General features: G+C 34.2%; 1 protein-coding gene across 2 annotated transcripts in view; it reads left to right on the forward strand.

The window, feature by feature from the left end:
• SGCZ (sarcoglycan zeta) overlaps positions 1-25,738 on the forward strand; it is a 589,790-nt gene that overhangs the window by 549,860 nt on the left and 14,192 nt on the right. For both annotated transcript variants that reach the window (XM_084877019.1, XM_084877020.1), the window contains one exon: positions 24,832-24,904. In XM_084877019.1, coding sequence (XP_084733145.1) covers positions 24,832-24,904 — 73 coding nt within the window. The remainder of the gene's footprint in view (positions 1-24,831; positions 24,905-25,738) is intronic.

Here is a 25,738-nt window from a genome sequence, read left to right on the forward strand (position 1 = left end):
GAGTTCCTCTCCTGACTCAAATCCTCCAATATCCTCTTCTGCCAACACTGGAAAAAGGTTAGCTGCTTTTAATAGCTCATGTGATTACATTGCCTATTCCATTGTCCAGATGCCTGAATAATCCAGGAAGACCCCCTCTTTCAAGGTCATTACATTTGTGAACCCCTTTTGTCACGTAGCATATTCACCCGATGCAGGATTTAGGGAGTGGACATCTTTGGAGAGGGGGCCGTTTGTCTGTCTTCTGTACTGTACCAATCAATGAATCTCTCTAAGCCTCTGTTTTTCTTCTTTAAGGGAGAATTTTGAGGAAACACCACACAGGATTTTGGTGGAGGTAAAAGATATATTGAAAATCACTTAGGAAAAACCCTAGCACAAATTTGCTATTTAATAACAGCCACCATATCATAATTTTTTAAAATACCATTAATGTTCTCCTGATTTGTTTAATGTTTTTAAGGTAGATAGTTGAAAAGGAAATTAAAATACTTTGCACAACAGATGAAGAAAGAAAACAAAATAAGAGAGTTGAAAATACATGGCATGGAAATTGTATATTCCATATTAGAAATGGAAAACTATACACTTTACTAGATATTTAGCGATAGTAGAAGAGGACTTGAAAAAATGTTAACAGAAGGATGAAATATGGATAAGTAATACAAGTTATTGTCCCAAAATACAGGAACTCAAACAGTATACATTTTATTTTTCTCTCCTATCAGAGTTCAGACATTGGCAGATACTTCAACATCTAGTGATAAGTTCCTTAAAACTTCCATGTCTGCAACCCTTTCCATCAGCTTGATGCTATCACATATTGGCCAAAATTTAGTCGTGTGCTTATGTGTAACTGGAAGGGCTAGTGCCAACTGGAGGTTATGTTCTTTGCTAAAGCTTGGGATGGGAACTTCTGTTAGTAAAGGAAGAATGGGTTAAATGAGAAAAGGAACCACTTCTGCCATAGGAAGTGATTTAATAATATAGAAATCTAATCATGACTTTGAAGGGAGAGAAAGAAAAAAAGCATCATTTTATTATATTACCATTTAGACAATATCAGCCTTTAAAATGTGTGCTCTTCTTCAATCCACAGCAACATCCCTTATCTTACCTATTGCAGACCTTGCCTACACAGTTAATTTTGACATATCTGTTTTCTGAAAGCCATCGCTATCATGTCATACAAGCAATGGAAAAGGAGCCAAATACATGGTGATGGAAGATGGCGTGACTTTGGGTGGTAGGCACACAATGCAACATACAGATCATGTATCATAGAAATGTACATTGAAACTTACATGATCCTATTAACCAGTGTCACCCCAATACACTTAAATAAAAAAGAAATCAAGAAAATATATTCAGTCCCTATTGTCATCTTCATCAAACTGAAATCTTACTACCAGTATCAGGATAAAAAAGTTTATTATGGCACTTTTTAAAAATCTCTCTCAACCTATACTCTCTAGGTAGATCAGCCAACTCATTTTTCCATCCCTTTGCAACTCTAAATGGTTGACATCAAGAACTGAGTTTTAGAGAGTTTAAGTTAAAGTAGAAAATTATTTTTAGGCAACTCAGAATGTCTAGAGCTGAATGAAAGGAGTCAAGTCAAAATCAATAGAGGAATTCTGACATTGAAATACCCAGGAAATAGCAAGCAAACTGCAAATCCAGAAGATTATTGGCTGAGGTGAATTTGGAGATTGAGACAATATTTCAGAGATGGATAGATAACAGTTTGTGTGAAACTAAGTTAAAAACAGATAATTGTGCTGTGTTGTATTGAGGGTAGAAACCAGGCTTGAGTATTTACATTTCCACTTATCAGACAAAGGCCTATATTACAGATGTAGAAGCTCATTGCAGATAAACAGATAGCTTATTTTGCCCTCCCTCCCTCCCTATCTCCCTTCCTCCCTCTCACCCTTTCTTCCTGCCTTTGAAAGACAGTTAAGAGCACAGACAGACCAGTGGAAGCAAGAGCAAGTAAGTGAAAGGTAAAAAGATAGAGGAGTGGCACTTGAGCTTGGGAAATGAGCATGGCAGGGACAAGGGCTCAAGTGAGGAGGGCATCAGAGAGGGGCAGTGGAGGTGGATCAGGTTGGTAACAGGGGTTACATGTGCAGGATTGAGCAAACACAGAAAGGTTGCATGCAACATTTAGCCAGTTCCCCACAAGGATAACAGCGTGCAAAACAATGCCATAAACAGGATATTGACAATGATATAGTCAAAATACAGAACACTTTCATCACCACAGGTGTCCCTTCTTGCCATTTTGAAATCACACCCTCTCTCACTTTAATCTCTTGTGTTAAGAATGTTATTTAGAGAACCACTTACTGGTGACCCTCTGAGATTTTTCTTTTCCACTCAGAGTAATTCCTTGGAGATTCACTTAAATTATATATATATATACTTTCTTCCTTTTTATTACTGAGTAGTATTCCACAGTGTGAATATACCACAATTTATTTAATAATTCACCCATTGAACAGCATCTGGGTTGTTTACATTTTGGGGTATTATGAATAAAGTTACTATGAAAATCTGTGCACAAGTTTTTGTGTTATGTAAGTTTCATGTATCTGGGATAAATGTCCAAACAGTTCAATTACTGGTTGATATGGCATATATATGTTTGTTTCACAAGAAACTACCAAACTGTTTTTTTGGAGTGAGTGTGACATTTTATAATTTTCCTAATAATGTGTGAGTTACTCAGTTTCTCTGGATCCTCTCCTGCTTTGGTGTTGTCATTATGTTTTTATCTAAAATCTGTGTATCAGTATGGTGGTTGCTGTGAAGTTATATTTCATTATACATTTTTAAAATATATTTGTATTGATTTCAGAGAGGAAAGAAGAGGGGGAGAGAGATAGAAACATCAATGATGAGAGAGAATCTTTTCTGTATGTGTGTATATGTGTGTTGCCTATAAATATTTTATTGCTCAAATGCATTTATTCCCTTTCTTGACTGAATTCCTGTTACACCTTGGTTAAAAAAAAATCAATTAGACATATCTGTGTTTCTTTCTAAATTCTCGATTATTTTACATTGTCTGGGATTACTGTCAGACAATATCATAATATCTTAATTCGTGCAGCTATTAATATAAAGTAGGCCGTAATATTGGGTAAAGAGAATGCTTTAAACTTACTCATTTTTAACATTGGTATTTCTATTCTAAAGTCTTTGCTTTTACATATTATATAAATTTCATAATGTATATTTTTATGTTTAAGTTCTTGATTGGATTTTGATAGCAATTGCATTAAACCCACACATAATTTTAGGAGAATTAACATCTTTTCTATAATTGAGTCTTCCAATTATGAAAATTTTATGTGTCTCAATTTTTTTTTAGGTTTTAAATTCTTTCCTGAACATTTTTGTCATTTTCAACTTACACATTCTGTACATATTTTGATAACTTTTCACTTCCAAGTAATTAGTATATTTGTTTTTCCTTTATTTTCGCTATGTTCATTGTTAACATATAACAATTGATTGATCTTTTTGATGTATTGATCTTATATTCTTATATCATATGACTTTATTAAACTCAATATTTGTAGAAAATTGTGCAGATTTAGGGGATTTCTTATGTAAATAATCATGTCATATGCAAATAGAGATGGATGATATTTTTAAGCCTTCTGATAGTGGCTACAGATTCCAATACTATTTGAATACAAATAGTGAAATGGAGAAAAGAGATATTTTTCAAGCAAATATTTTTAAAAAACTAAGATGCTCAGATCTTCTGAGGTTCTAGTCATTCTATACCAAGATTAAGGATTGTTTACATTGTTTTCTTGTAAAAGATATTTAACATTACTTATATGTGTTTGTGATAGAATAAATATATAAAAGCCATCAAAAGTCATGAACATGCCACAGAACATATGGAATCTATAATTACTTTTATATTGCACATAAATCAAATAAAAATTCAATCAAGGAAAAGTACTAATTAGCACTTCAAAGTTACATAAATAGTTTCACATTTCAGAGGTCATGATAAAAGTGGCACTCTTTAAATAACAAAAGTGTCCATCAAAATTGTTAAAAAATAATAGAAAAATGTACAGAGTGAAGTTATAAGCTAAATAAATAAATAAATTGTGTGTGTGTGTGTGTGTGTGTGTGTGTGTGTGTGTATTGGTATATTATATATACAAACATATATATATATATATATATATATATATATATATATATATATCAATACTTTTACTTTATTATAGATTCAATCCCCAATTTGTAAAGTAATGACTAATTAGTGATTATATTTTGTGACTGTTATGATGAAAGTTGCTAAGAAAAAATTTTAAATTTTGGCCCACTAAAACTAGCTATAAGAGATTTATTCAACAAAGTAAGTTCTGGACCATGATAACCTGTCACTGAATATAAATACAGATATAAATATATTTAGTTTTATGACAATCTATCTGTGTGTTTTTATTGTTTTCTTGTTATTTTCTCACCCAATGATACTTTTCCAGTGATTTTTAGAGAGTGGCATGGAGAGAGGGAGAGGAAGAGAGGAGTGAGAGAAAGAAACATTGTTGTGTGAGAGACCCATTTATTGTTTGCTTCCTCTACCTGCCCCTACAAGGGCAGGGGATGCAACCTGCAACCCAGGTACATGCCCTTGACCAAGAATTGATCCTGCAGCCCTTCAGTACACAGCCAATGCTCTCACCTCTCACTGGCCAGGGCACAATCTAACTGTTTTGAAGGGTCAGATGGGAAAGGAGGAGGAGGGTTTGGAGAGGAACAGGCTAGACACTAATTACTGAAGGGCTTCAAGAGGTAGTGATTGTAAGCATTGCCTCTGACTTTGTAACTATTCTGCTTTCTAGATGAGTAATTATGTGCATCTATAAAACAAGGATGAAAGAAATATCATTTAATTAATTTGAACTGAATCATGTAAAAGCCTGATATCTGACACATAGTAAGTGGTCAATAAATGTAGGAAATAATTATTGTTATTATAATCATTATAAAGACTTTATAATGTTATGTTTTAATAAAACAACATTCTTCCTCTTGTAGCACTTACTGTAAAGTCCTTCTAAATTTAATTGTTTATCATTTATCTGGCATATACACATAATAATATACAATATAATACGGAACATTTTATGTAATACTGAATAGTATTCAATCCAGTGTAGGTCTCTCAGAGGTATTTAAGTGAAAAAATGATAAACGGTCACATGAAGGGAAATTAAAACTAAAACTAAATGTAGAAAATCTATTATACGTTAAATTTTAGAGCAATAAAGTAAAGCATCACAACTATCAAAAGAGGAACATTAATAACATATAGGCATAACTTTTGCTATTGACAAACCACAGTCATTTACATTAATTTGTTTACTCCTCACGACTCAAGGGGGTGTGTATGATTGTCTTCATTTTGCAAACTGAGTCTCAAGGTTAAGTGATTTTGCACAGAATGCCAGCTCTGAATAGCCAAGTCTCATTTCTGCTTTATCTGTGTTGATACATGCATGTGTCTGTAATACATTCAGGTCCCGAATAAGAACTTCTGTAACAAGAAGTGGAGCTCCTGGCATCTGATTTATTTAGTATCAATGTCATTATTTCAAGCAGATTTATTTAGTAGTCTGGGAAAAGTTCGAGGTGAAGAGGCACAAGCATACTTAAATGCTATCTTTCTGACTTTCTCCACTAAATCATAGAGAGCTCCCGGAATAACCTCTCTGTCTTCATGTAGCTATGTAAATTGAAAGCTTAAGATATGCCTAACAATGTCAAGGGAAAAGATTGAGATGAATAATTGATGTTATAATCACTTTGGAGAAACAGTAATATAATCTTGGTCTGTAATTTTAAAGGCCTATTGAAATTTGAGGAAGAACAAATTTTAGCTTTAAATCCACCGTGTATTCATTCATCAGGCTGACCTTTATCTTCAAAAGGATTGTCTAAAGTATGTCAAAATGAATTTTATTTCTAATTTCACTGTGGAGTTTTCCGTGTGTGCTTTACATAAGTGGATAAATTCTGTGTTCCTATAAATTAGGGGTGGGGAACCTTTTTTCTGCCAAAGGCCATTTGAACATTTATAACAACATTTGCAGGCCGTACAATATTATCAACTTAAAAATTAGCCTGCTATATTTATTCAGACATTTAATTAACTCACCTTATGAACCAGACCAACTGATTTTACAGGCCTTCTATGGTCTGAGGGCTGAATGCTCCCCACCTTTGATATAAATTAAAACCATGATAATCTTTAATCTATAATAATAAAAGCCTAATATGCTAATTAGGCTGGGCAGCTGATCAACCTTTCCGGGGGCTGCAAGGGCTGAGGCAAACCTCCACAGCCGTGAGGGCTGAGCCCTTTGCAGGAATTTCGTGCACCAGACCTCTAGTTTCACTATAAAGGTAGAGAGGGAAGAAGAGAGATAGGAAAGAAGAAAGGGAAAAGATATTGCAAGTTTGAATGGGTTGCCTACATTTTCCAATTACTAATTAATTGCATTAATTTTTATTGCTGCTATGATAATAATTACCACAATCTTAGTGGCTTAGAGTCAACAAAAATTTATTATCCTCAGTCCTGGAGGTTAGAAGTCTGAAAAGGTTCTCACTGGGCTAAAAGCAAGGGTCTGTTGGGCTGTGCTCTTTCCTAGGAGAATCCACTGTCCTGCCTTTCCCCCTCCTAGAGGCCCTTTGCATTCCTTGGCTCTAGGCGCTGACTTCTGCTTTGAGCCAGACATAGCAGGCCAAGTCTTCTTCATGCTTTCCTGTGGCTAATTCTCCATTTTCACCTCCCTCTTTTATTTCCAATGATCCTGGTGATTTTTTTGGACCCTCCTGGATTACTTAGGATAATTTCCCTACTTTAAAGTAATGGAAGTAGCAACCTTCCATTTGTCATGGAAATCTGCCTTTGCTTTTAAGGAAACATAGTCATGGATTCCAGAGATTAGGATGTGGAATTTGGGGTGGGGCCAGGATAGGAAGAGAATCATTCTGCTGCCACACTAAGTATGACTGATCAATTTCATCAAACATTTTTACTCACTAAGTCGAGAGTTCCTGGAAGATTGGAAAAGTAAACAAAGGTTTCCTAATTTCTTGAATTCAGAATTGGCAGTGAGAAAAAAACACACAAAACTAGACATAAGCACATTTGTACTAAGTGCATAATTATAATAGTTTATACATTTTTTTTTAACTTTGGGTCATCTAAATGCTAAATACTTTTGGACAAGTTAGCAATGCCCTGTGTGCTTTCATTTCATCAACTGTAAAATGGGGACATTATTTTTTAAATTGGTTTCAGATTTGTATCATGAAAATTATGCTTTCTGAAATGATTTTTCAGTACTTAATACTGAAATTAGTGTAACTGTTAAAAAAATCCAGCCATGATTATCATTATCTCTAGGAAGAGGGGAGAGTAGAAAGTATAGTGCTATACCTCTCTTCCTTGGTTAGTTTTCTGACCTCCTCACAAGCGTAATCTCTAAGAATCAGTCATATTATATGTGAGATAAGGCTATATACAAATGACTTGAAATCAGGGCCAAGTATTTTCCTTTTCAAAATGTGGACAACACAAAGAATTTCCCAACTGCCTCTCATAATTGTCCAACTGAAAGGCATGAGGCTGGTGCATGTATTCATTCGTTCGCTGCCTCATTGCTTGAAGGTTTTCTCAGTGGTGCCAACTCCCTGACAAGGCATTTTGGGGGTGATTCTTGAGTGCTCCTTGCGCTGAGCATGCTTTCTGGGTCTCTGAGAAGCAGAGAAAGGCTCAACACATGCTTGAAATGGAGTGTTGTGCATATGAGTCTGAGGTGTCCACATCTGTGTCTGAAACCAGATATGAGGCAAGGAAATTTGCCCATTTTATTAAGAAAATAAAATATATTCATTTTGATCATGGCTCTGGACATGAGCTATGAATCCTGTGACATGGGAAGAAAGATGTTTAAGGATTATGTTATTGTAATACTAGAGGCCCAGTGCACAGATTCGTGCACATTGTAAGGAAATTAATTAGAAGAAATATTTTAATATCACTATTTGCTCTTTCTCTATAATATCGATAGAAGTGTCAACGCAATTCACGATCAACAATGACAGATTGAAACACAGGCATGCGATTGGCACCGAGAGCTTTGTATGTATTGTGCATGTGCGAATCAACTTAGCGTCTTATAGATATAGAATAAACTTGCTTTATTATGCCTCCTTTCTGATTTAGCTAAACTTTTTACAGCCCACTGAAGCACCCTAACTTCTCTTTCAGGTAATTGTCGGCAACACAGCAGTAAATATTAACGCGAAGCAGATTATTATTGTAGATCACCCAGGGAGAACAAAGGATAAAATATTTAACTGCAGCAGTGCTTCACTATATTCTGCACAGTTGAGAAAACCAGAAATCATTTTCAAGTTCCACCATTTCTTACTTCTTTTTAATCAGGTCATTTCTAAACTTTCTAAATCTCCATTTTCCTGCTAATGAAAAGAAAATAGGATTCTCCCCAGTCTCTTATCTACTTACTCCAGGACTTCTGTGAAGATCAAATGAGATGAGGCACATGAAATGCTTCACAGACATTTGGTTAAAGTGCAAAATGTTTGCACCTGGCTATGAAGCAAGTCATGTTCCAGGGCTGAAGAAACTCCAAGGAGGCTAGTCACTAGGGAGAAGAAACTGGGCATTGCTATGTGACATCATTTCCTGTCGCCCACAGTGAACCGCTTCCAGGCTGGGCTGGCTTGTGGGCTGCATTTTGCACCATGGACTCTCAGCAGTGTTGGCTGTGATTTGGTGGGGTGTCACTCTGGGGTTGTAGCGGGGCCTGTGTCCCACTTGTGGGAAGCCCAGTGTTGCTTTATTGGCTCCAGGTCTGCAGTGCCATTTATTTGTAAATGGCCAGTGCACACCACAGCAGTTCCTGCATTGAGCGTATGCCCCTTGGTGGTCAGTGTGTGTCATAGTCACCAGTCAGACAATTGCATGGACACTTAGTATTTTAGCCTTTCATATATTTAGATAAATTGTGCCAATACTTCAATATCAGCCATAATACTCATTTATAGGATCAGTTTCTTATTTAACCAATAAGCCTTTAGCACCACTACTTTCCCCATATACCACTACAAAGCCCATATGAACTTTGCAAATCACTTATGTTTCACTGCATGGCCTCTTTACAATTTTATAATTGAGAATCAAGTGAATTATTATTTGGTGATTGTTGATAATTATCCTGGTTGTTTGGTCCTTAAAACAAATGGATCAAAATAAGCTTTCAGTAACCAATCTATTTACTCATCACTCCTTCACTGTTCAGGAATAAAAAAAAGGAGGTTTATAGTTGTAAGTACATTATTCTTGTATTATTATTTGTGAATTATTCTATTTATTTGTATTAAAACTGTAAGCCTACTTTCCCCTGCTATTTTAACAGGTAAAATAGTTATCTTGGAATCTCAGCTTTCAAACTATCTTCAGTGTTAATTACTCTACTTTTCAACCATGTTTGCATCATCTTTATTTTATCTTTGTAATATGGTCAGTCATTCTCTCTTTCAACTCTTGGTAACCGAAATCTCATAACCTCACAAGACAATCTGATTTTATCTTTAGATAAGATTAACTTAATAAGTCACGTTATCTCTAAAGTAGATAATAAAATATTTTATTTAAGATCTCATCTCTTTTGAGATACTGCAACATTTGAAGAAGAATTGTGTATGTTTTGTTCAGGTACCTGGCTCACTTTTTAGTAAAAGTTCTTTTATGTGTTAAAATAGAAAACTTTAAGATGAGATAATGTTTCAAGCAATAATTTTCTCCAAATAGGGATGAAGGAGAAAAAAAAAAAAGACTAAAAACAAGGGGAGAGAAAAATAAAGGTGGCTATAATTGCAAAAAAGTCTGCCAAATGGCATTTTGACCAGCTAATATTTTATGACGCTCTTTAACAACATAGATATTTATGCATATATTAGTATTAATTTTTAATTTATGCCATTTAGAAGTGTCCAGTAATATTTAAATGGCTAAAAGTATAGTTGAACCACAATAGTTTATTAATTCTCTATTATGGGACGTTTGGTTTATATCTAATAAACCTAAACAGAGCTTTCATCAACTTCTTTGTAGTTACTAAATATTTTGTGCACAAAAATATCAACCCCGTTAGGATAATTTCCTTGAAATTGAATTATTTGTACCAAGTATAAGGACCCCAGAAAAAATTCATTATTTTGCTCTCTTATAAGAAGTAAATGAAAATTCCCATATTGCTGAACCACCACAGATCACTAAGTCTTTAAATTGACTTTACACGTATCAGATAGATAGATAGAGATGATAGGTATAGATATGATTTTTTTTAAAAAAAATCTTACACAGTCCTAGGAGGAGAAGAGAACATAGACTTTAATTTTACATATGAGAAAATTAAGATTTCAAATATCTAAATGACTTGTTCTTGGCCACATTGTTAGTAAGACAAAAAATTGACCTGGAACTCAATTTTTCTATGATATCATGTGTCCTCTCTGTTAGAAAACTGTAGCCATTCTGATACTTTGTGTACTGAACTGAAGAAGTAAATATTTCTGCACAATAATTTAAATAGGGAACTTTAAATATTCAAATTTTGAGCCTGGATTCTATTTTCTTATTTATGTAGAATTTTAGTCACCTTAACAACAGTGAAAAAACAAAATATTTATATTTTGAAATAAGCATGGAAATTTGGTAAAACATACATGTCATTTTAATACAGCCATCTTAAACAGTTGACTACTTCTAAAAATGGTTTTTTTGTTCAATGAAAAATGACCTTTTTATACATTTCACACTACTTTAAAGTTGAAGTAGCTTTCAAAACGCTCACTAATGGCACCTTAAGTGGGAGATGGTTAACAGCACTTTATCTCAGCCAAGAAGGTGATACAAACCAGCATGACAGGCTGTCTTTTCTAACATCCTGGACTCTAGAAAAGATTTAAATGAAATTAAATGTTTTTTGTTTTTTTTTTTTTCTCTTTGGGTTTGTTTATTTGTAATGCCAGAATTTGTACTGATGCAGAGCTCTTGTGTTTTTTGTTTGTCTTGTCTGTTTGTTTTTAATTATTGTATTGGCTATCCAAGTCTCTTTTTTTCTGTGAATTGCCTATTCACCTTTTTGGTCTTTTTAAGAAATGAGTTGTTTGTGGTTTTCTTATCGATTTGCAGGAGTTTCTTATATTTTATGGGTGGTATTTGTTTGTCAGTTATGTTTGCTGTAGACTATGTGTACATATTTGATTTTGGATTTTAACCTTGCTAATGGTACCTTTTATTGTTAATAAAAATGTTATATTAATAATAAAATGTATCAATTGTTTTCTCAAAGCTTTGTATATTTTTATCTTTAGAATTTATCCTTACCTTTTCGTAAAAAATATGGTTTTGATATTAAAGTCTCTGTAAAACCAGAGTGTTTAACTTATTACCACATTATGAGTTTTAATTTACTTTATTTTGATTACTAATAAATTGAGGTGTTTTTTTTAGATGGTGATTGGCTACTCATAGTCTTTTTGAGGTGTCTGTTGAAGTTCTTAATTATTTTTTGTTTTGTTTTATCTTTTTCTTATTACTTTTAAGAGTTTTTTTGTATATAAGGAAATCAGTCTTTGTCAGTTGCATGTGCTACAAATATCTTCTCCAAGGTCACACTTTTGCCTTCTAACTTATATTGTCCTTTGTTGAGCAAAAATTCTTAATCTGTATATAAAATTTGTCATTTTTTTTTACTATATCAGAACTCTAATTTGAAGTCAACAAGATATTCTTCTATATTGTCTTTCATCTATTTATAATTTTACCCATCACAGTTTTAAGCCAGATGAAATTGACATTTGTATAGTAGTAAATACAATTTGATTTTTCCCATCATTTATTGTTTGCCATTTATATTCAGTAGTGAATGTCATAAATCCTGGTTCCATGTGGATGTAAGACCGTTGGTCTGTTTCTGGGGACTTCTTTTACTCTATTGGTCTATTTCACTAACTGAAGTTCACAGCCACACTAGAATTTTATAAGTTTTGTTATCTGGTAGGCGAAATCTTCCCATTTGGAATTTTGGAAGGATTTAAAATTGTGTTATTATTCTTGGTCCAGTGCTCTTCTCTATAGATTTAGAATCTGCTTTTCAGTTTCCATGAAAATGTTATTGACTACCTGAAATTGCATTAATCTAAATTTTCAGAAAATTAGCTATTTTAGGTTAGATCTTATTTAGGATCACATTATGCTCCCATTATATTTAAATTTTCTTTAATGTCCTTAATTGTAATTAATATATCAATCTAGAAAGGGCACATAACATGTTAATTTTAAGTCAAAGCAATTCTTTTATTAATTTTATTAAATTATCTGTAAGTTCTTTTAGGTTCTCTATGAAGAAAACCATATAAAAATGGAAAGCATGAGGATTTTGTTACTACTTCCCTAATAAATTTTTCATATCTATACATTTTTCCTTCCCTTTCTCCCACATAATAGGACAACTATAGTTGAGAATTGAACTGAAGTAGTAATTCTAATCACAAGATAAACCACACAGAACTTTTGTACTATTGCTGTTGTTAAGTGAAACATTTTAACACATCATCAGTAACTTGAGGATTCTGTAGGCTTTGTTGTAGATGATATGTATTGGTAGGAAGAAATTCATTTGCATTCCTCTTTTTCTAAAAGGTGATAATTATTGTTGCTATTGTTAATCATGAAACAATCTTGAAGTTCTGTAATGACTTGTCTATATCTTTTGATATGACTAAGTAGTATTCTCCATTAATACATTATTATGGATAATTTATTTTCTACTGTTAAACCAAATTTATGTTCCTATAATAAATCCTAAACAAATAGTCCCAATATTTCTTAAATTATTGTTGGCTGAATCATGATATTATTTCTTTAGGACTTAGTACCATACCCATGAATACATGTAAGCCTTTAAACTCTTATCTTATACAGTCCCTGCCTAATTTGCAATGAAAATAATCTTGATAATTCTCTAGATAAGTTTCTATTAGATTGGAATTTGGAGGAGAGAATATGGTTGATATTTATAAAATAATCTGAATTTAGTTCTACCCAGTGAAATACCATCATGTCTGCACACACACAAACACACACACACACAGATATATAAGTTTGTGTCACAACTCATGCTTCCTCGGAAATAAGTCAGCAATATACATTGAAAATTCTGCATATCTGCTTAACCAGTCATGGCGAGATATTTGCAGAGCATATCAGGGATTCCAGAAATGTACAAGTATAATCTTGATTATTCTGTTGTACATTACCCATGATTTCCCAACACAGAACCATTTATGTCAAAAGGTTAAGGGAAACTCTAAACATTATTTTGTAGCTCAGAGGACCACCATCTTTAAAGATAGTTGGGTGTGGTGCATAAACAACCACATCCATAAATTACAGGGTGAAATAATAGCACAAGAGTTTTTAAGATTCCTGGACTTGTACAAATTTTAATGGTCATTATAATGGCTCTAAACATAACGTGAAGCTTTTCATGGCAATCGTGACTGGAAATGCCATGAGTGTTCCTGGTGAACTTCATTGTAGAAGGAAACAGTGGATAGTTCTAGTAAAAACCAGCAACTTATTTCAATTAATTAAAAGTCGTGTTCCCAACCCTCTTATGGGTAGAAAATAATCATTAATAAATGAAGCTCTCTTTGTTTATCTATTAGAACACAGGGAATTGACAGGAACAATCTAGAACATCAAGAGGTAAAAAGAGCCGGGACCGGTTTGGCTCAGTGGATAGAGCATCGGCCTGCAGACTGAAAGGTCCCAGGTTCGATTCCGGTCAAGGGCATGTGCCTTGGTTGCGGGCGCATCCCCAGTAGGGAGTGTGCAAGAGGCAGCTGATCGATGATTCTCTCTCATCGATGTTTCTAACTCTCTATCCCTCTCTCTTCCTCTCTGTGAAAAATCAATAAAATATATTTTTTTTAAAAAAAAGAGGTAAAAAGAATGTATCTCATAGAAGCAAAAGGATGAAGGGAATTTATTTCAGCATTAACACGTTTGCTTTCTGAAGTCTGTGTACCTGCCTGTTCCCACTTGGATACTGTTATGAATGCCACACTATCCTGTTACCAGAGGAGACTTATTTTTTACCTGAATGTATTACTAAATGAGTGAAATAATATATATTAGGGTAAGTTGAATGTACAAAGATTCCAGTTTCTGACAGTCCACATATTCAAAGATACTCCAAACTGACTTTGATTTCCATAGAAATCATTTTGATGGCAGTGTATCAAAAGTCCTAATGGGAAAAAACCATTAAGAAATAAAAGTGCTGCTGAGATGAGCTTTATTCCTGTGCGATCCACTTGGTAATGAGCAGCATCAGCATTGTGTGCCCATTGGAAATGCAATCTCCCACGGTGATTAACAGTAGTAGAAAGCCCATCTTACTTCTCTTCAGAAATTGATGTAAGGGTGAAAAACTGCAGAAAAAAATTTTAAAAAAATTAAAAAAGGCTGGATCAAGTTACCAATTAATTTTCCCAAATAAATCTGAGTTTATGTGCAACTGCCAGATTTTTAGATAACTGAATTTCCACAAGGATCACAAAAGCTGATATTGCATTTGATGATGATGTTAATGAAGGAAAGGGTTACACAGAAGATGTGCCTGCTATTCTATCCATGTATTACCCTGTTTCCCCGAAAATAGGACAGTGTCTTATATTTATTTTTTCTCCCAAAGTTGCGCTAGGTCTTATTTTCAGGGGATATCTTATCTTTCCATGCACTAGGTCTTATTTTTGAAGGATGTCTTATTTTCAGGAAAACACGGTAGGTGCCACGTCCAAACCTCAGAATAAAATATGCTACTAGCTTAAGTGTATCAGAATTTAAAAAGACTATTTAAATGTGGCCAAAAGATAATTCATCTAGAGATCCAGTCTTATTAACTTCCTAAATGTCATCAGGCATTAATCTCTTATGAAGTCTATAAAAAAATTAACCGTATAGTTTACTTATCAGTTATTTTATTTTTGTATTTCAGTTTCTGTTAGAATGTTTATAATGTAATGATGAATCAACTCAAACATAGCTGCCTTTTAATAAATTTGTGACAGTAGAACTATATGATTATGTTTGCCTAAGATATGTTCTGGGTGGCACTTTTTCACTTAGGATTTATTAGAGGCCTCAGATGGGTATTTCTTCTTATTCCTTTAATAATTACGAAAACCATGGGGAAAAGAACAACCTTAGTGATTATAAACCTTAGGTTTACCTATTATTTCCTGAAAATATATATCCTCGGAGTGAAAGTGCTCTGTGTAACCATTATAATTATTTTTGGAGGTGGGAATTGAAAAGAAGAATTACAAATATTTATGTATCTTTCCTAGAAGAAGTTTCTATTAAACTATATATTTATTCTATTTGAAAACAATTTATTTTCACTTATTTTTCTTAACTAAAAAAAAAAAAAGAAAATAATTAACAAATGAAAAGCTTCTTTCATCCTAAAAATTAGAGACATGAATGTTAGTAACTTCCAAACTAGCTGAAAGTCAAAAAATGTAAGCAAGGAGGGACTCTGCTTCATTTTTGGTACTGATCAATTCAAGTCTAATTTTCTTTATTGGTTACAAATGATTTACTTTTGAAATATACTTCATTTCTGGAGAAAATAGATTCATTCTAATGCATTTTCAATGTGATCACCAAGTAGTATCTTTCCCATTATCTCTTTTAATCTTCTGAAACCTTCACAAGTGGAGGAGACAATATGAATTGGCATCATATGAGGGTAAATTCCTGGGGATGTTTTTTATAATCATGAAAAATGTTGACTGACAAGTAAAAACAGATTTTGAAATATTTTCTTTTCGGAAATCTTGGCAGCTTATTCTCCAGTCTCAAATGAACAATACGGTGGGTTTTTGTTGTCCATCAGAGAGAACAATTTAACAACATTGTTTTTCACATTTGCTAGAAATATTAACACTGGATAGGCTTATAATAACAGTTTCAATAAATTCACATTTTCTCCCCAGGATATTTATAAGTTGATTTGTGTTCAAGTATCAAATAAAGAAAAATCCTAGGAAACTCAAACATGTTTTGCATATAAATTATAAAATAGAATAATTTTAAATTATTCTTCTTGTATTAATATTTTCACTCTCATTCTTTTATTTACTGATCCTCAGCTCTGTATCAGAATCAAGGAATAGCACTAAGTGTACAACATTGATTAAGACAAAATCCTCGAGTTCAAGGAACTCATATTTACCAAGTGTGTGTTTAAAGCATATAGCAAAACTTTCTCATGTCACATTGTGATAAGTGCTGTACCAGTAATTTTCAAGGAGCTGGAGAAGCTGGACTGAGGGAGTAAGGACATCAAGGGCACATAATATGTTTCACAGAGGAAATAATCTAGAATCAGATCCTGAAGAAAGAGCAGAGATTACCATCCAAAGGGAGGAGAGGTGAGGAGTATGCTTGGAAGAAGTAATACTTATGACAATCCTTAAACATTTCAAAATCTGAAAGAGTTGTATTGTTGCTGAAGTATAACATGCATATAGCTGCTAAGGGTTAACTCCTGCCAAGGAATTTGTAGTTGACTTCTATAGACCATTGGATACTTGAAGTATTTCTAGTGAGAATTACACAGTCAGCGGTGTGTTTTGGAACATTATCTGTCAGTGGTATGGAGAAATAATTAAAAGAAAATAAAAGTGATATTGAATTTGGGGAAAGAGGTAAACTAATAAGGAAGTTGAACAAAAAAGAGCATCTCAGTATTCTTCTCCAGTTTCTGAATTGAGTGTGTTGGACATGAATGTATCATTACTTAAACAACACACTCAATTCAGAAACAAGAGAAAACAGCTTTCAAAGAGAAGGGCCTTAAAATGTTTACCATTATCAATATTTATTAATTATCTCACCTATGTAAGATAACATGTTGTTCACAAGAATTCAGTGGAATACAAGGAATATGCCTTTGATTTTTCCTTTTTCTTTTTTGGGGAGTAACACATAATTTTAACTGCAAATTTCAGAACAGATATGTTAGGTTCCAAATGAGTGTTACAGGTAGTAAAGCCAGAATAGGCTCAGAAAATGAATGGATTACAGTTACCTTAGCAGGTGGCAAACCTAGTAAAGAGAGTTCCTAGATGAGTAGAGGAAAAGGACTCTAAGTAGATGGATGGGGTCAGATTGCAGAAGTCTTGAATGCTGAGCAAAAGCAGGACCCAGGTATAATTACAGCTTTTTGTCCAGATGAGGCTCAATCTAGCGATGTGTAGGTTGTATTTTGCGAAGTTAGCTGGAAGCCAGAAAACCATTTAGATTATTAAAATAACACAAGGAGAAGACTTCTTTTCTTTTAAAAGATAATGAGGCTTTCAGAATTCAGAGGAACTCATTTTAATGGAGTAAAAGAAATGACAGTTAATAATTTACTTTTGCCAATATGATTACTCCATTCCTTCCCCCAAATAATTTTGTATATTGTAGATATGTAAGGAAAATCTCATTTCCACTTGTATTTAAGGAGAATTGAGAGAGTTATAGCGTACATGCTATGACATGTTTGAAAAAAATATCATATAACTGTGAGTTAGAAATTGAAGTACCTTACAGATCACATTATTCAGGGCTTAATTTTACAAATAACATCCAGAGGGCTTTAAATACTTGTCAAAGATCAAAGAATAAGCTGGAAGCAGACCTGGGAATAGAATGAAAGTGTTCCCTGTCCAATCTTTAACTTCACCAATTTAAATTTGGGGCAAATTAAGGAAATTTCAAATTAAGGAAAAACAAAACAAGACTGTGAAATCTACCAAAGCATTTGAAATACTCAGTAACAAAGGTTCAAATTTGAAAATAGGGAATAAATAGGAATCTGCCTGGCCCTTGAGAACTAGATGGATTTACCCTTGAACCTAATATGTACTCTAAAGCAGGAATTTAAAATGCTTCCTAAGACTCCACTGTCATGGCCAGACAGTGGACATAAAGGCTCATGTTCTGTTAACCCCCTTAACCTCCTGGTTTTGGATTCCTTTCCTGTTGTCTTTTCTGTTCTGTATTGATCTGTATGTAAAGCTTATTCCCTTCTTTGTCCCCCTTCAAACAAATAAAAACACCTAAAAAAAATGAAGTTGATCACAGTAGATTTTATTGAAAACCTGAAGTCAGGAGGGGTTCTCATTTGGCAAACATCAAAACACAAAACTTAAAAATAGAATTTAGCCAAAACCAGTTTGTCTCAGTGGATAGAGCTTCGGTCTGCGGACTGGAAGGTCCCAGGTTTGATTCCGGTCAAGGGCATGTACCTTGGTTGCGGGCACATCCCCAGTAGAGGATGTGCAAGAGGCAGCTGGTCGATGATTCTCTCTCATTGATGTTTCTAACTCTCTATCCCTCTCTCTTCTTCTCTGTAAAAAATCAATAAAATATATTTTTTTAAAAAAATAGAATTTAGATATTTCTCTTTTTTAATATATGAAAGGCCTGGTGCATGAAATTTGTACATTCGGAGGGGCTCCCTCAGCCTTGCCTGTGCCCTCTTGCAATCCAGAACCCCTTGGGAGATGTCCCACTGATGGCTTAGGCCCGCTCCTCTTTGGGAGCCATCAGTCTGACATTTTAGCGCTCCTGCCACTGTTGCTGCTGCTCTCACCGGCCTTGATCCCAGCTTCTGGCTGAGTGGTGCTCCCACTGTGGGAATGCACTGACCACCAGGGGGCAGCTCTTGCATCAAGCGTCTTCCCCTCGTGGTCAGTGCACATCATAGTGATCTGTCATTCCGCCATTAGTTCAGTTGATTTGCATATTAGCCTTTTATTATATAGGATTTTTATTTTGCTGATTTCAGAGAGGGAAGGAAAGGGAAAGAGAAGAACATCAATGAAGAGAAAGAATTATTGCTCAGCTGCCTCTTGCATGCCTCGTAGGGGGGATCCAGCCAGCAACCCTGGCATGTGCCCTGATCAAGAATTGAACTGTAACCTCCTGGTTCATAGGTCAAGATTCAACCACTGAAGTATGCTGGCAGTGTCAATTCTACTCCTCTCCAGCTTTCTTTCTCACAGGGGAAGGTACCCCAGGCTTTCTTGGTTTCTTTAGTCCCCTGCCTTCTTGGATTGTCTCTTTTTTCTTCTTCATTCTAGCACTCTGGAACAGCAAGCATTCTGTGCCACGCCTCCACCTCTCCTTTCAAGCCCTTTGTGACAGCATATCTGAGGCCCTAGTGAAGGCTGAAGATGCTCCCTTCCCAGGCAGTATTCTACCACTGTATTCTTCATCTAACTTATACACAATGAAAACAGTCACTTATTCAGCAACATCAGATAGACATATTAATGAATGTCTATATTATGCCAGATAAAATCCTAGGAAATGCAGCTGCAGAGTGAAAAAGGCCCCTTATATCAAAAAGAATAATAAAAATGATTTATAATTTATTTAGCGACTTTCAATTTAATGTACTAAAGAATTTGTATGCATTCAATAACACAGGATCAAACTTGAAGAGAATGAATAAATAGAAAAAAAATTTTTTTTGCTCCTTCGATCTAGATGTATTTGCTCTGGACTCAGCCCTATTCCAGGGTAGGGATTTAAAATGCTATCTGAGGTTAATTGAATTTTGATTATTTAAAGTCTTCTAACAATCTTATAGATTGGATTTGGGAGGCAGTGTGACTAATAATTACTCAAATTTCTCCCCTTAAGTTCTTAGAGCTAATTGCTATGTTTGAATTTTTACCAATTTAATCAAGATTTCACATTGAAAAGAGAAATAGTTCAAGGAATTGTGTCCTGTTCAACTCTTCCCTTAACTCTTGCTTTTTTTTTTTTTTTCAAAGGAAAGTAAAACCTTGGCAGAGTTCAGGACTGTTTCACTTACTTCAGCTATTGATATGATGCATTTCTATTATATCTACACAGAGAATGAAATCAGCCTAACACACAGAAAAGTCAGAGCACATTTTCTCAATATTTTCAACATTAGGGTAGAGCTCAATTAGAAGTGAGATTGTGCCAAATACAGCATTTTATTTAGAAGAAGCCTCCCTGAGCGCTCAGAGCTTATTTGAGCATTGACTGATCTTATCTAATGCCTGAGCAGCTGCATCAGGGAATGCCTCAATTTACTGAAGAGCATTTTGTTTAATAAAATGCATTTCCTATTTGACATTTAAGAATCTCTTTACAGTGCCCAAATTTCAGATTTCAGAATTCAGCATGAGGCTATGACATTTTGGGAATAGAGTGACCCACGTTGGGCCATTACCTCTGCACACACAATGTGTAGATCTTCTGTGGCTGACTTTTATAAAGGGGGGTGGGGGGGAGGAATTAAGAAATACCACATCTTTATAATGAACTGGGGTACATTTACATCCTATTTAAGAAAAATCTAACTTAAACTGTAGGTTGGCATTACTATTGTAATTTTTGTCTGAGGAAATGGAGGTTTGGAGATATTAAATAACTTCTCAAGGTCACTTAAGTAGGAACAAAGAAGTGAGGGTTGCTTACTACATCTGCTAATCTCAAAGTGAGCAGAGTACACATAAGAAAACATGAAGGCCGAAACTGTTTTGACTCAGTGGATATAGCGTTGGCCTGTGGACTGAAGGGTCCCAGGTTCGATTCCAGTCAAGGGCATGTACCTTGGGTTGTGGGCACATCCCCAGTAGAGGATGTGCAAGACGCAGCTGATCAGTGTTTCTCTCTCATCCATGTTTCTGACTCTCTGTCCCTCTCTTTTCCTCTCTGTAAAAAAATCAATAAAATATATTTTTTAAAAAGAAAGAAAGAAAGAAAACATAAAGGCCAGGATTCTAGCCTTATCAATGAGGTATTTTATTTCTCTGACAAGATCTCTCTCATTATTCCGGTGTAGACAACGTGTTATCTACTTATATTAACAAGTTCTGTGAGAAAAGAAAATGGGATGATTTATGTAAAACTAATATTTAAGAGCATAAAGCTATCCTTGTTTGGCTTCTATGTATATTACTGATCCTAAGTCTCCCACACAAGGCCAATATCATAAAATTGTGTCTGAAATATATTGCGTTAGAATTCATGGAGAGATGCTGCATTTCACAGAACTTTTTTCAATTACTGTAAAGTTAAGGAAGAACATGGGAATATCAAATGTGTTTTTTTTTTTTAATTTCCATTTCTTATGCTGCCTGTTTTGAGGCAAATAACTTCCCTAAGGATATATGGATGACAACAAGTTCATAATGAGTAGCTTAGAGGATAGCATTTACAGTGTATATAGCCACATAAGGAAGCTTCCGCAAAGGATGGAGATGGAGATCTCGCGGGGGATCATTTAATTTTAATAATTTGTTTTCATTTTCTGTGGAGTGATATTTTATGATGAGCACTTGTAACATCCTAGCTTATGCCTTAAACTGTCTCTAAATATAAAGTAGAAGCACATTCCATTTTATACTCTTTCTCCTTTCTAGCAAAACATTCTATGCCATCCTTATTCTTTTATGTTTAAACCAAAAATTTTCATATGAATGAGATCCAGGACTTTTGACCCTGAAGTTTGCTGGGCTTGTTTTTTTAACTGTTGTTATTACAACAGTTAAAAGTCTATGTTTTCCCTAAGTCTCACTTTCACTTTAAGGTACGGAAATATCCTTTAGCATCTAATGTTTAATTAGTCAATAAGTTTAAATACATAATAGTAAATGTCTATACTCTTTTCTTTTTGTCCTTTCTCTCTTCCTTTGTTTTTATGGTTTCTATAGTTTACAATGTGGGATTCATCGCACCTTCTTTCTTTTTCTAAAGTGAGAATAAGTCAGATCTGTACTCTTTGTACCAAACGAATGTTGACTAATGATTGAGTTAATTTTGAATTTTATATAAGCAACAAATTATCTCAGTATATAAGTATATTCCCTTCAAAGATTGTGTATTTATTCTAAAAATGATTTAAAGCTTACCTAAAATTAAAATTTAATTGAGTGGCCTATATTTTTCATTGCTAAGCCTGTGTCTTATTTATAGTCAGACACTTCCCAATCCGTGGGAGATATATATATATATAATATATATAATATATATAATATATATATATATAAATTATATATATATAATTTATATATATATATTATATATATCCTTTTACTTTTGAGTTTGTCGTGTGCCTGGATCAGATGGCTTTTATCCTCCTTCACTGATTTCCTTGTAAGACTATCATTATTGCTTATTAATTGGGGTCCCTTTGGCTCCTTCTGGGACAAAAATGAAAAAGATGAGAGTAATTTCCTCATTATCTGGAGGCCTGAACTTACCTAATTATTTTTCATTTTATTCACTTTTCAATTTAGCCCTGTAGGTGGTATGATTATACATTTATTTCCTCAAGAATTATTTTAAAATCATTAATAATGTTCTATATTGATACTTGGAATTGAAACTTCTATCATTTTATATCCTCCTTTTTAAGTTACACTTTTGGTAGCATTGTACATTGATATATTCTGTACTAACTTACTACATGTGTCATTCTGTATCTGAAAAGCAATATGGCTACTGCTCTTTAGTTATAGTTCTGCTATCTCATCTTGGAAGTTTATAGCATTTGAACTTTACTCCTGCGTCCTTTTGGAAGTTATATTTTATTTTTTAAATTCCAAAGGAGCCTCCCCTTGAGATATGCAAATGTATATCTTGGAATATTGTTTTAAATGTCGCCCCTCACCACAATCACAAAATTAGTTTTATCTACAATTTTCACTTTATTTTCAAAGACCCATCTCTAAGAATTTTTCACTCACAGAAATAAATATCTTACAAAATATCAAAAGAGCAAACTCCTTAAATAATTTTTTAATAGTTGCCCATATAACAGTATACACCCTACAGAGCCTCTTTTTTGGGGGGAAAGCACACTGAAAGCAGTAAGAAGTCGAAAATGCCAATATATTTTTAGCTCATAAATGAAAAACTATAATCTTAGAAATCTACCTCAGCAGACCCTTATTCATTTACCCTTAGAACCATAATATAGATGAAACCATAGTGCAGTCTTTGAAAAAACTCTCCTCTCCTTTTATGATTCAAGATCAAGGTCTGCATTGCTGTTTTATGTGGAAGAGTCATCTGATGATTTTAGTATATTTCCTTATAAAACCACTTACATTCAAGGCATCTAAACATTAGCTGTAATTTCCTAGTGGCAGCTTCTTCTTTGGTTATTGAATCAATACATTTATATTGTTCTTCATAATAAGCAGAAGCAGCTTCATTTTGTAGGTTTAAAATTTTCATTTTTCAATGGCATTGTATTATTAAGCTAGTGTTGATGCCATTGATGGAGCAGGCATAGTATTCTTACAGCAAGATATATAAAGAATATTAGACTAAAAGAAGATAACCTTTATTCAGCAAGAAATTATATAAAACATTTATGTGAAATTACAAAAGAAAAAAAAGAGGTTTCTTTTTCATCATTTTCTTTTAAAAATGTGTTCTGCATTTAATTTTTTAAAAGGAAAACCATTCTATTTAACTCAGTTAAATTATGGAAAAGCTCTTGAGAACACGGAAAATCAAGTGGAGTCAATAAATGAAAGCTTCAATTGATAAATATGACCCCACAAGAAGTCAACTCGAATAAAGCGAATTCCGACAATTCATGGTCTTAGATGGAGCCTTGCTTCCAGCAAGGGCAAAGGAAGATGCCAGTTCTTTGCCGTTTGATGATCACTCTCATCAAAGGTGGGAGAAATGCTCAAGGCCCAATAAGTCCTAGCTATGCCTTTAAATATTTAATAATATACTATACTGGAGCTCTTCCCATTTTCATCCATGCTCTGTATATTATTGAGACAAAAGAACGTTAGATAGATAGGAGTGGAACCAGGGGAGGAGGATGTGAAACTGGGAACCCAAGGAGGCAGAGATACTAAGGCACTCCAACTGGGTGGAGAAGGAAGGGCGCAGAGCACTGAGAGGCATGAATGTATGAATGTTGCTAAGACAGACAACTTGCAGATAACCAATCACAGGTAGTAAGGCAAGGCATGTTGCTAAGGCAAAATTCTTTGAAAAGACCAATGAGGAGCTAGCACAGCTATCTACCCTGAAATTAAAGGGCATGCTTACGCGCAATGAATTCTGGTGGGGGAAGCACATTCCTGGGCACAGGTGGCTTATGGCCATGTGGACCTCAACACATGGACTTATAGACTTGAATTAGTTTGGATGTTAAAATACTCCTGACTATAACTTAGAAAGGAAGCTCTGGTCACTAGCCTGCTCCTGGAATCCCTCGACTTCATTGGATTTCACAAAACAAGGAACTCAGACTCAAACTCCACATTTTGGTTTCATTATGACTTATTCTTCCCTCAAATTCCCTTACCTGGGAAATAAAAGAGGAGAAGATGGGTCTTTGTTCTTTGGCAAAAGGGTAATAATTCTAAATCAGACTGAACTTTAAAAATAAGTAAGATCATCTTAAAAGTGGTCAATACTGGCACATTTAGCTTTGTCCTCCAGCCCTGTGCTACCTTGAATTCTTTTTCCAGTTTTTCTCTTAATTTCTGTATTCCTATTTCCTGTCGTCCCATGTGTGGAAGCATATTCGATCCATAACAATAGAACTTAAGAACAGTGTATCTTTCCACTTGCTTGTAGTACTGACATGGGATTCATGTTGCCCTTAGGCACTGAAGGAGCAGTATTCGGGCACTCAGTCGAGACACCTCACATCAGAGCAGAACCTTCCCAAGACCTCAGGTAAGTCCTGGCTCTTACACTTGTATCATTGTTTTTGCCACTGTTGATCCATCCTTGATATAAAGAACTAAAACAGAAAATATCCTACATACCTGTATGAAGAATTGACATGTGCTGCTACATAGTAAATAGTAAATAGTAAATAGTAAATAGTCAAGTATTGGATGAAGGACAAGAAAATATGTCTTTTATTCTAAAAATAACCATCTGTATAGTGTTTCCAAATAAATATACAATGAATAATATTATATATATATATGTGTGTGTGTGTGTGTGTGTGTGTGTGTGTGTGTGTGTATTGTGAGTTTGAAAAATTAAGAAAATGCAGTTTTAGCAGTTTTAGCATAGTTAGGAGGAGGATGAAGATTTTCCTTGCTGGAAAACAATGAAATATACTATGATATATCTGTGATAAACGATGAAATATACTATGGTGCATAGACTTAAAGAATAGGGAAGCCGAGATTAGGAGAAAGCTATTAAAGTCAGGGAATGTTATGTAAAGGAAACAACAAAAACAAATATGGATAATAATTAGGGAAGGGCAGAACATAATTGCCCTATGATGGACTCAATCTAATATTTTCAGTGGAATAAGCTGCTGTTTTTAAAAGGTACAGTTACATGTAAAAGCTCTCTCTACCAAAAAGATTGTGAACTGACAGTATTATAGGAAGTTCTCCCTGGGGTAATCATGGCAACTGTTTATTAAAGTTAAAATAGTAAAAAACAGTAATGGATCCATGGATCCATGGATGCTCTCAATTCAATAAGTGAGTTAAGCTTTAGGAATAAAATATATTTTATATAATTTATTGTGGTGATCATTTTACA

This window comes from Pipistrellus hanaki (genome assembly GCF_964339955.1).
Source record: "Pipistrellus hanaki genome assembly, chromosome: 3".
Lineage (NCBI taxonomy): Eukaryota > Metazoa > Chordata > Mammalia > Chiroptera > Vespertilionidae > Pipistrellus > Pipistrellus hanaki.